The sequence below is a fragment of the Phlebotomus argentipes genome, unplaced genomic scaffold (genome assembly GCF_947086385.1).
Source record: "Phlebotomus argentipes unplaced genomic scaffold, Phlebotomus argentipes genome assembly scaffold_18, whole genome shotgun sequence".
NCBI lineage: Eukaryota > Metazoa > Arthropoda > Insecta > Diptera > Psychodidae > Phlebotomus > Phlebotomus argentipes.
In genome coordinates, this window is record NW_026776177.1 from 466,398 (window position 1) to 478,559 (window position 12,162).

Below are 12,162 nucleotides of genomic sequence, written 5' to 3' on the forward strand. Positions count from 1 at the left end.
TTTAAATAATTTACCCAAAATTCACTTCTCACTCCAATACCAACAAGTGCTTTGATCTGTATTTTATTATATCCAATTTCATGGTAAATATCCACTTTTACTCCTTTTACTGAACGCTGGAAAATGCAATGAAAATGAAACTCTGGAATTGCAATTTATTAATGGGCGTGGCAAATCATTCCAACACTCAATTAAAATGATAACAATCTGTAGAATCTTACTGAATCTATGTAGCTTAAGATTTATTATCATAAATCCACGTGGGAATAATTGACTTTGCGAAAATGGGGCAAAAGTATTGAATTTCCTTTCTAAAAAAAAAGACATTTTGCAGGCAATTTTTATACAACAACCAAGAAAATCAGAGCTTTCTTTATATTTAATTTCTTATCAATTTGTCTCAGAAGTTAATGAAATAATCTTCTCAAGGTTGAATGCATGGACAATTTGGCAAAACATCACCTTCGTGGAACCCTTTTGAAGCGAACCTTCATGGATAAATAGAGTTGTCTTGGCAAAGAAACATCTCAATCGCCCCATTCTTTCATGCTGCTCTGTGTTCTCTCCATGATCAGTGGACATGAATGGGAATTGTGAGCCTCCCATGGATCATATATTGACAAGTTTCCCATTGTTATCAGTCCGCGTTTTACCACTTTGCACAGAGAGAAAAAACTCTGCACATGAATTACATTAAATTCGTTACTTATTTCCATGTTATGTCAACATTACATAAGCTGTCGGTGTTTATATACACCAGTGCGTGCGAAGATATATATGCGAAGAGATCGATTTTGGTGTTTGAACAAGGCATTTGTCAATAGATGGTTAGATGAGCAATGATTTTGGGATCACACACCCTTCCAGCCCACCTTGAAGTGCGTTGAAAACTAAAATCAGGAGCGCGCGAGAAATGTGTGAATTTCTTTCGCTCCAACTCTCGCGACTGGTGAATTCTGCAACGTCTCTTTGACTTCGATTATCGGTGGGTGACAAAGACACCTGTTGGACGACTGAGAGCACGGCTGAGTTGTTGCAAAATTTGGCAGAGTGCTTCAGAGTGTATGGAAATGGCCAAAAATCATCGAAATAAGTGCGACCATTGAGCGCTGGACTTTTCCCGCTGCGCGCCAAGGAGTGTTTGTGAGAAGATGCCGTCACCAGAAAACCGCGAAAAGCGCTGTGTGGGGCAAAAAATCACTCGTACAATCATTGAATTGTACAAGAGTAACTTCCACCACCTCTGGCTTCCCATACAAAAGAGCAGCGCTGGGCAGATATCGTGCGACTTATGGGCTTTTCAGTGGAAATTAGCAAACAAGCACCAGTATCGCGCGCCCGCCTATATAAATTCGCCAGTCGCCCCGAGAATTTGTCGTATTCGTTCCGTGGCTCTCAAGCAAGCAACTCCAAGTGCAAAATCTCTCGTGTGGACTTTGGGAAAAAGAAAAATTATTCTTCTTATTAAAATTAGTGACATTGTAACACACTTTTGCCATTCCATCGCGAGTGCCTTTTGTTTCACTCTCAGTGATTTATTCGTCATTTCCGCCCGAGAAAGACCTCAAAGTTGCCCATCCAAGATGTTGAATACTAAAGTTCTCTGTGTGAGTAATAATTGTCGGATGTTTAGTTTTATTCTCTTCAAATATCCCCTTTACCACAATTAACACTCGGATGTTACATTCAGATTATCTGCAATTGTCCACTGAAGAAAAAAGCACAAATGTAAAAAGTGTCGATTTCACCCAAAAAAGCCAAAATTTATCGAGTGAAACACAAAAGAATAATTCAATTGAATCCCTCTGTGATGATCTGTTGTGGGAAAATTATGATTCTGGTCCTTGAAGCATAATCAAATTTAAGCGGCAAGATGAGAAATTAGATACGAACCGAAATGCTTGAAAATCTGATTAAGGAAAAGAGCATTGTGTGTTTACTTTGATCTTGAATTCATAATCAATTTCCAAAGTCAATTTAACAATATCTCAGTGGAAAATCAGCATTCAGCACCTCCCCATTAAATCGACCACAGAAATCACTTCAATTCTCAGATGCGGAGAATTTTCCGCTTGATTAGGGACTCAGAGCCTACAAAGAAAGGGTGAAGGAACGTGGCAAAGATTAGACTGAAACCGTGGGATAAGAAATTGTGGGTGTGGCAAAAAGTTGGTGATTCTGTCTTACTAGCAATTTCAATATCTTCACAATTATCTTGTTAAATCAGTGCTAAATCATTTAATTTTACACCCAAAGCGTTCAGTAAAATATTAACGATCGACATTATTGCAACACTTTTCCGCTGATCCTCCAGAACTGACCTTCCTTTAGCTAACAATCATAATTAAATGTATTAAGAAGCGTTGAGTAAATATTTGCGGTCAGGAAAATGAAGTCATTTACTTTGTAGTTTGAGTAAACAAAGGTCGATGTTTGAAAGTATAATAAGAGTATTGGAAATTCCGTAACCAAATAGAATTTTGCCAATTAATTGCAGCTCCTTGTCGTGTTCATTTTCGCGGTTGCCGCCGAATCGACCCCTGGAGAGACGAAGATCAGCGCCAAGACCGAGGATCTGAAGCCAGCGGAAAGCGGTCAAAGTACGCTTTATCCTTCACGACTGTGCACAATTCCTTATCTCTGTCCTTTCAGTCTTTGACTTAGGAAGCTGGGCAGGAAGGAGATCTTACTACCCCTCTTACGGCGGCTACGGTGGCGGCTATGGAGGATATGGAGGCTATGGCAACTACGGCGGCTATGGTGGCTGGAATAGACCTGGCTACAACACAGGATATGGCGGCTATGGCGGGTATGAAGATAGCTATCCTTTTAACACTCTCCCATTTATTCCATGACTTCTTTCCTCAACAATCTTCTGAAACAGTGGAGAATTTTGGGGGTAAAGTGTGAGAAAATATAAGAAAACAAGGCGAAGAAGATCCTTTTGTCCAGATTTGTGAGATGTAAAGTCTCCAATTACTCCTTTGAGGCCTCGAAATGATTGAATTAAAAGCACTCAGCTCTGATTGAACCCTGAACTCAGATTCCTCTTGCCATTTCTCTCACTGTTTCATTGATTTTGAGACATTTCACACATGTCAGCAAATCAATATCGATGAAAAACACCCTTTGAACTTCACAGGTATGGCGGATACTACCCTCAGTCCGGATACGGCTCGACTTACGGCGGATACTACCCGCAGAGCGGCTACGGAACCAACTACCTGGGCGGATACGGAGGCTACGGAGGATATGGAACCGGATATGGCGGATATGGCGGCGGTTATGGCGGATATGGAGGTAATGGCGGCCTGTCGAGTTATTACGGCTACAATTCTAACGACTATAGTGGGAACAGAAATGTTGGCTATGGCTACCAACAGGGCACAAACAATGCGGGCTTGTACCGAAATCCCTACGCGAATCCCACATCCGTGATTGGCTTAAGAGGTGCCTTCAATTAGGCAAGAAATTCTCACTCAATATTGAGGTATTTCCCCCGGGTTTTCAGTTCCCACCTTTGACAATCCCATATTTGACTTTCTGTTTCTGCGCTGTCGTTTCTCTCTATCTTTTTTGCCCAAAAAGTGATACATTCGGTTTCTGTGCTTATTTATCAAATATTATGACTTTGTAATATATGTAATAAAAGAAGTGGACAGAACACTATGCCCAGATACAAGAGGATCTCCCATGAAAACGAACGCATTTACAAGACACACAAAAAATTGACAAAATGATAACTGGAGGAACACTGAACTTGCAGGTAATATTTTACATGTTTGGGTAACACGACACGAAAAACACACGCAATGCAAATGTTGCTAAAACTGTAGAAAAATGAATAGATCACTTATTAGTTTTCAATGAATTTTCTTCCCATACAGCATCACCTTGACACTACTCTGGCGTATTTTTTCCTCTCAATTCATAGATAACCTCTCACAGAACACAATGGGAAAATATATCTGCAATTTTTCCTCTCTTCAATACCACCACTTAATATCTCGTAGCTCCTAAGCATTATCTGTCTTTTTTCTCCACATCTTCTGGGCTGAACCAGAAGCAGAGTTTGCGGTCTTTGGATGGTAGAAGAAGCACTCATGCATGATATGTTGTTTTTTTTTTGTCTTCTAGGTGGTGGATACTATTACTAAACACGAGAATGATTCCTCTGAGTGAAAATTAACAGCCTGACTTATCACCAATTTTGCAAAAAAAAAAAGTGTTTTGTAAATTTGCGACGCATTCGTATATCCAAGGAAAGTCCCCAGAGAAGAGCAGCAAATTTTCCAACAGCGGAAAATCACCTTTTTGGTCAATCTTCAGCAGTGAATGATGTCATATCCTCAGAAACACCGATTAAAAGTATTCTCAACAGTTTTTCTTGCGACTGTCAGCAAAAAGTAGGAGGTAGATTGAAATAAAATTGAAGAACTAATACCAAAAAATGTCATCTTTTATTCAATTTCGCTTCTTTTTTCTCAAATGGACGAGGAAGGAATTGGATTGGCATTGAATTAAAGTTGTTTTATTGTTGTGGCAATATTACGATTATAAATAAAAAGAAAAATCACCAAGAATTGACTATTTTTACCAGGAAATTCTGAGGTCAAGAAACTTTGCCTACAATTTGAATTCGATCTTCATATACAAAACTTTTCACACTCTTGATAAAATCATTATGATGAGTAATTAAGAAATTAATGAAATGAGTGGAAGTCTTTTGCACTTGAAATCTGCGAAGGCAAAAAAATGTTTGGAGACCTCAAATCTTATCGCGCGATGAAACAAATCACGCTCTGCTGCTTTGGGCAATTCACCAAAGATTGCGGAAGACACGAGACAATACACGAAAAGAATAGAAATTGCTCTTTTACATATTTCCACGAGAGCTTCCTGAAAAACTTCTGCCATCTACTAAGTCATTCATATCACTTTCCGATTTGTCCTTGCTCAAGTGATTTCCAACAGCTTCATCCTTGTAACTCTTGTCACAGTGTCATTTTCTCCTTCGCTGATTAACTGCTCAGCTGCTCGATTTGTACGGTTGATGATGCAAGTTTGTAATTAACACTGAGCTCTTTTGGCCCCATTTGGAACTTTTATCTGTGCAATTGTTTCCACTTTTGTTGTCCAGACATAAACATCCACGTGAAACTACATTATGTTGACAAAAATATTGGGGTCTTTTCGCGGTTTTTCAGCTTGTAAGATGACAGAAAACATGAAATTGCTTCTGAATTTATTGAGGACTTCTCTTATGGGGATGCGATGCAGTAATATTTAAACAAAGTAAGTATTTTGACGAATAAATAAGAAAAATAGTAAATCTGGAGATAAACTCAAGATTACTCACATAATCTTGCAACGTTGTAATTCCTATTAGAGCTCCAATATGCTGAGAAAAATGTATGTTGAAAAGAGCTTTCAGTCTTATTAGAAATTCACCCAATTCACCTCAAAATATCGGAAGCTTTTGTGAACGATATATCGATATATTCTCATATATATTTGAAACCACAGTAACGGTTTTTGAGAACAGATTAAAGATTAAACCGATTAAACAGTGCAAATGATTCATTTTCACAAAATATTTCTTCTTTTCAAGTTCAGTCGACTTGTTAACACCCAAAATACAGAAAGTAACTTACTATAATTCGAAGAAATTGTATTCTTATATCAATGTAATCATTGTGATCAATGTTATTTAATAAAACATACTAGATTTTATGGTCTCTATCAGATATTATCGTATCATATTATGATGTTTTAGCACTCCTGAATGGCGCACAAGGAAATGCGGAACCTGCTGCTCATCCATATTTAATGTTTATGTCGCTGATGATGCTCAAGCATACAACATAAAAGTACATACAGGAAGCACATTAGCGAGCTAATTTGTGCCATTATGCTATATCTCGAGTGAACCTACTTTGAGCAACTGAAAGTGCAATCCGAGGAGTTGAGTAATCAACTATTATGCGAATAAATCTTATCAAACAATCTGGTTTTTTTGTCACCCAATTTGACAAGAAAAAAATGCACACGGACCTCGTAAATTTTGATAACTTAATTACTCAATAATCCGGTTTGATGTCTCCGGAAGACGCAGGAAAGTGATTTGATTTACGAGCGCGCAATAAAATGATATCGCCTAGGATTTATTTTGATCTACTCTTCACAGTGGACACTTGTTTGTACTTTCTACTCTCCCACTTAATATACTCCAAGTGTAAGTAAGTAAGTGAAGTGAGATGTATTAGAGGGCATTTGGCTTATCTTTGCAAAGAAGACTGCATGTTTCCCCATTAATTGCTTCCGTATTTTCATGTGCATACTTAACACTTTTTCTTTCATATCTCTCAAACAGAAGATCAAGTTTCCCAGACATTGTAAGATGATGCTGAAGATCAATATCACGCTGTTCTGCATAACTTGGGGAGTTTCGTGCGATCGCACACAATTTTTTGGCGTGATTGAGATCAAGTTGTGGTTCCACCTGAAATTTCTACCGCCCACCTTTGGTGAACTTGACCCAAAAGCACCAAAATTCCGTGTTTATAAATATATAAAGAAAGGTATTTTTATTATTGTCAATAAAACAGTACATAAAACTCACACACGAGTGTGTCTGTTGGTGAGTGAGAAAATGATCATGCGAGGATCGTTTTGTAAGATGATAAATGAGAGACGAAGAAGATCAAAACCAGGTACTATCGTCAGTGATGCAATGCTAACAAATGAGGATGATACTGGTGATTTTTGGTGGGTGTCAGCTTAGATGAAGGGGTGGAACTTCTTCTTCTTTGGACTGGGATAGTGGTAGCCTCCTCGCGATCCTCGATCGCCGCGATCCAGCCACTCGTCCTCATCATCGTCACGGTAGTGCCTGTGGCTGTGGTGCTTCTTCGGCTCCTTCACGGGCACCAGAATCTTCTTCACCAGCGTCTTCGTGATGAAGTGTGTGTGATGCTTCACGGGGACATGAATGCGGATTCTGCCGAAGAGAAATAGGTGGATTTTTTGAAAGTGGTCATAAAATCTCTGAGGCAAGCGCCAAACACTTGCAGTGAACGACTTTGGCCATGTGTGATCGCGTGCGATCATTGCTGATATGAGGTTTGATAAATGGTTAACGAGCCCAATTTGTGGCGAATGCACAGTAAAATTATCAAATCGCTGATCTCTGAATGATCTTTTTACATCATTTGAAGTTCAATGGAAATGCGAACGGGAAAAAAGGCGATCATTCTGTGTTGGGTTGGATGAAAGTAGAAGTGAAAGTTCAGTTGGAAATTGACCAAAGATATTCTTCAGTCTCACGGACGATCATTAAATTATAATATTCATAATTGTAAGTTTGTTGCAATGGAAAGAGACGCGCTTAAGCCACACATATCACATTAGTGACAAATTAATCTCCTTGGCATTGATCAATTTCACTGACAATTTTCTACTTTTTTTTCTCCTCAGCTCTTGCCGCACAACTTCCCGATAAGCGATCTTGGGGACTTACTTGGCGTGATCACCAGGATATGGACTACAAGAAACAGTGATAATGGAGATGAGGAACACCAGGCACAGAAACACCTACAAGACAGATCACAGATTAGCCGAGAATCACAATTGCATCACGAACAATTCACTTACAACACCGACAGATGCCATTGTCGTGTGGCGGATAAATCCAGAGCAAGAAAAAAAAAACGGTCTTCTTTCACTTGAGGAAGCGCATTCACACCTCGAGAGTGTGTTTTCACTTTGGCGAGCGCGGATGGCGTGTGAAGTGGTTCAGACGCGAGCACGACTTAAATATGATCAACAAGTTTGCGATGCCTGGCAATCGTGTGTGCACCACCACATGGCCTCCCCGGAGACCATCATCGTCTTTGGCTCTTCGTTCTGCTCCGGCGCACGAGTAGGAGAAGCCCAGTGTGACTCACGTGAAAAGTGAAGAGAGTTTTCCTCAAATGCGGAAGATCGCCATCACCAGCAGCAGCACAACACCCGTGGAGATTCAGTGATTAATCACAAGATCGCCTAATTAAAGGGGGTCGATTCTGATCACACATTAATCATCCCTCACCGTGAAACTCCGCGACCCGGGCGCATATTCGCGGGACAAATCGAGTGGAAAATAATCACACACACACACACACAGTGCAAAGTAATTCGCTAAACTTCCAACACTTTCTCCCATTCTATTGATTTCTGAAGGTATTTTTCTCACAGAAAATCTATACAAAAAATGATTAATTAAACACCGCCTTTTGTTGGCTCGATTCTCCGCAAAAATTCAAATTAGACATGGAGATGAGCGCTCAAGTATGGAAATTTGCGAAGATGTCGCTTGAAAGCGCAGCTTAATGATCGCGCGGGGTATTCATCCTCTGGACGAAGAAAGATTATGGTGGAAGTGTTTGTGGGTCTTTTGAATGGACACAATTCATCGTTCATGGTTCATTTGGGAAATTGCAGACTGTAAATTTGTCAAGGATTCGCATTTTGGGATTAAGTTTGAAGGAAAAGAATGCACGCGAAGCGTAAGAAGAAGTGATTCTTCAGCTTCTCGCGTGTGTTTTCGTGCATTTGCCCGAAACGACATGTATCAAAATTGAAAGAGTTTAATGACTCTGAGGACAGGTTGGCAGATTATGCGTCTCAAATGTACGACGCATATTTCTTCAAATCGCATTCTTCCGCAATTCAGCGGCACAGCGCTGAGTAATTGAAGTGTAGGACAGCCCGGAAAAAAGCACTCTCGACAGCATAATCATTTCGCGGGAATAAAAATGCTCATTATTCTCTTATTTTTTTCGCCACAATACAAAAGACATTCTTCTCCACGATGGAGGATCAACTGAATGGCAAGAGAAAAAAAGGTGATCCTCCGTTGGAGGCAAATCCGCAAAACTCTTAACTGTTACCTGTCTACTTTTTGCCGTGTCTGAGCATCTCTCGCGCGATCTCTTTTTGGTCGTCCATCAATGGGCCGTGACCATCGGTGAGCAGGGCAGATGAATGTTGGCCACAAAAACATCGCCCAGAACATTCTTCTTCTTACGGGCAAAACTCCGGCGTTGGTGACTTTTTGTGAATCTTTTTCTCTCTCTCTCACAAATTAATATGTTGCTGAAGCTTTTTTGCGCGCACTCCGTTTCATTAAAATTGGTTAACCGGTTCTCCATTCTCTCACTGGTGGGCAAAGAACAATCTTGGGAAAAAGACAGAGAGAAAAGGTTCTAGATCTGAGAGTGCTCTAGAAAAATTACACCAAATTGCAAATCATTTTCGAAGTCTCGACGCTTCTTTGGCAGTGAATTTTATCATCATCCAATTAGAGAGAAGATGAAGGCAGCAATAATGGAAACTAACAAAATGTGGAAATTACCATCAATGAAATTGAAAGCTCTTGAATTGGTGTAATATTCATATACGAATAGAGTCATGGTGGAGCGAATCTGAGATGATCTCATTGCATAAAAGAAAGCAAAGCTATAGTTGAAAAGTTTGTAAGCTGACAGACGCATAATTGCAAACATAATTGAGGAAAAACTGTCTGGAAAATTCCGGAAACACGTGTGTTTTACAATAGATTCTATTGAAATCAATAAAACATGCAGCAAAAGCTTCTACTTGTGTGGGAAATTAGTCAAATTCAGCCTCTGACAAAACGACAAATTGATCTCCAAATAGCTTAAGAAACGAGCACACTTGCGATTCTTTCCACCGCACGAAGCAGAGCAAATTTAAGCATGTGCTAAGCTAACTGCTGACTTAATACCCCATTAAAGGCACTAACAATTTTCTTCATTGCAACTTGAAAGTCGCTTGGGTGAAAACAAATAAAATGGTAATTCACGCAGAGAAGAGGTGTGAAAAGTATATGAATTAGCAATGTGAGCGAGTTTACACGGAAAAAAAATTGTACTATCACCTTTTATTAATGCCACGTGCGAAAGGGCATGTTTTGAATCTCGAAGCTATGATTTCTCAGCTCTGCCAGAGAAGTCAGGGTGAGCGCGCGAGATTCACGTTCTGCAGATGAGAGAGCGACAGACAGAATCCTCAACACAGAGCCACCAGTCCAGCATAAAGAGGCACATCCAGAAGACGATAGCAGTTGATGGGTTCATCACATTCGCGCTTAGTTCCAAGTGACTTTCTGTGTCGTCCAAGTGCTGCCGAGATCTCTCAAGTCTTGCTCCCATCATGCCACTTAAGGAGTTCCTCATCATTGTGATTCTCATCCAATTTGTCAGCGTTACTCACCAACTCGGTTTGTCTTTCTCTCCACACGCTTTTCCCATCCATTTTCTGACACTTTTCCCGTGTTTGTGTTTTTCTGTGTGTCTCTTTTCTGATGCAGGAAAAGCGGAAGTGGAGAATCGTCTGAAGCCCTCGAGATTGAGCCAAGTCATCCTCCTCGAGTCCCCACCGAGATTTTACGTAATGCATTATTTGTGAGACAAAGTGCGCCTTTGAACAGTTAATCACGCTTTCCTCTGCAGGATATCGCGTCAGACTGCGTGGCGAGCGCGAATCTTCATGTGTCCAACTCCAAGTGCCGCTGCTCGGAGTACATTTGCCTGATCAACTACAAGTTCAACAAATTGAGGTGAGTGATGATGCTGGACGTGCTAATCACACGCACTGCTCAGCCCAGACAGGAAAATTGACGGTGAAAATGCGCCTCTTTTCCTTCTCCACCCAGATCTCTCCAGACCTGCCATGAGGCGTGCTGCAAGCGACAACGCAAGGTGCTGAAAAGTGGCGTTGTGGAAAAAAATTAATCAACGCGCGCGCGCGCGAGTTCTGTAATTACCCAAACCCAATATCATTTCCCGCTTTTTTCCTCGCGCCCTCCGCACATTCAATAATCATCAGTATTATATAAAAAAAAGAGTGATCACTCTGGCGATTTTTCTCTTTTTGCCATGCCCAGGAAGAGACGCGCTGCTGTTTCTCTTTCTGTGTTGATGGCTTATGAGTGGCTTTTTTTTCTCCACCACGCGAGATGACAATTGTTGATGGACAAAGAGGTGTTTTTCTCTGCATATTTTATGCAACACAATGACTTTGACCCGCTGGATTCGACACATCTATTGATTAATTGCAACACACACGACTCTTCTGTTCCTCTCTTCCTCGTCTCGACACATGCTTCGTGACTTGCTCATTGAAATTCACACGCTGAATTTGCGCCTTTGTGCATCATCTGCAGAAAGAGATTAACGTGGCAATGAAGCTGATACCTTATGGACCTCTTAGCCAGACAGAGTCTCGGCCAGTTTAGAGGTGAAAAGAGGAGAATCGTGAAAGGTTTCTAGAACAGCTGCCGTTGGAAAAAGTGCCACATTGCAAACAATAAAAAAGTTTGTTTTACTACAAATGTGAAATTTGATTTATTTTTCCCTTAAATTGCGTAGAAATGCCATATTTGTACTCACATCAATTTCAGTAATTCACTTCGTTTTTCCCGTACGCATTATATTTCCAATAGTGGCCTTTGTTAGAGTCTTAATCTTTACAATGTCGCCAACAATGGAGTTGATTCGATGCTATCTGCAAAAGCAAGGGGCAAAAGACAAGGCGATTTTTGAGGAAATTTAAAGGTCTCAATGAAATATTTGAATAAAATAATCAAAAAATGAATGTTTTCCTAAGTAAAATTGCAAAATAATCAAATATTGAATAAAATAGTCAAAAAATGATTGAAATTTGTATGAAATAATAAAAATTTTTATAAAAGTCACAAAATAGTCAAGAAATGATTGAATATTCACAAAGTTAAGCAGTTAAGTTTCTTGTGATCAGTAAACGCCAGTCAAAAGCAAGATGCTAAACTTTCAAAAGCGAGCGAGATGATTTTAGTGGCAAAAAGCATCTCGCAAGTTTAAAGCCAAGTTTACGATAAATCTCTGCCCAATAGATGTTGCCATCATTTGATATGAAATTGCTCATTGCGTAAAACTCTTGCTTTCGTGTGCGATGTGGAATCAATTTTCCCCGCATTATCTTCAATTGCTTTGTGCCATTGCGTTGTATAATCAGTGCCTGTTAAGCTCCTCTTCATTATCTTCTCTCCTCACAAGTGGCCGCGACAGGAGAGTGTGTGTGCCCAAGGCAGAAAGCGTCCACCCCGCGAGACCAATTCAA

The 12,162-nt window shown here is 40.1% G+C and overlaps 2 protein-coding genes across 2 annotated transcripts; one reads left to right on the top strand and one right to left on the bottom strand.

Annotated features, from left to right (window-relative positions):
- The first annotated feature begins 1,380 nt into the window (after nucleotides 1-1,380).
- LOC132259384 (keratin-associated protein 19-2-like) lies at nucleotides 1,381-4,443 on the top strand. Its single transcript, XM_059757004.1, has 5 exons — nucleotides 1,381-1,607; nucleotides 2,498-2,600; nucleotides 2,653-2,809; nucleotides 3,143-3,300; nucleotides 4,138-4,443. The coding sequence occupies exons 1-5, from the start codon at nucleotides 1,584-1,586 to the stop codon at nucleotides 4,155-4,157; spliced, it is 462 nt and encodes a 153-aa protein (XP_059612987.1). The 5' UTR covers nucleotides 1,381-1,583; the 3' UTR covers nucleotides 4,158-4,443.
- Nucleotides 4,444-6,780: 2,337 nt separating this feature from the next.
- LOC132260667 (uncharacterized) lies at nucleotides 6,781-7,671 on the bottom strand. Its single transcript, XM_059758943.1, has 3 exons — nucleotides 7,654-7,671; nucleotides 7,520-7,593; nucleotides 6,781-7,000 (listed from the first exon to the last, which is right to left on the bottom strand). The coding sequence occupies exons 1-3, from the start codon at nucleotides 7,669-7,671 to the stop codon at nucleotides 6,781-6,783; spliced, it is 312 nt and encodes a 103-aa protein (XP_059614926.1).
- Between the last annotated feature and the right edge of the window lie 4,491 nt (nucleotides 7,672-12,162).

Coding starts and splice junctions, on each gene's coding strand:
- LOC132259384 (XM_059757004.1), top strand. CDS start 1,584: ATGTTGAATACTAAAGTTCTCTGT. Junction 2,601..2,652: donor GCCAGCGGAAAGCGGTCAAA/GTACGCTTTATC, acceptor CTGTCCTTTCAG/TCTTTGACTTAGGAAGCTGG. Junction 2,810..3,142: donor GGATATGGCGGCTATGGCGG/GTATGAAGATAG, acceptor TGAACTTCACAG/GTATGGCGGATACTACCCTC.
- LOC132260667 (XM_059758943.1), bottom strand. Junction 7,001..7,519: donor TATCCTGGTGATCACGCCAA/GTAAGTCCCCAA, acceptor TCTCTTCGGCAG/AATCCGCATTCATGTCCCCG.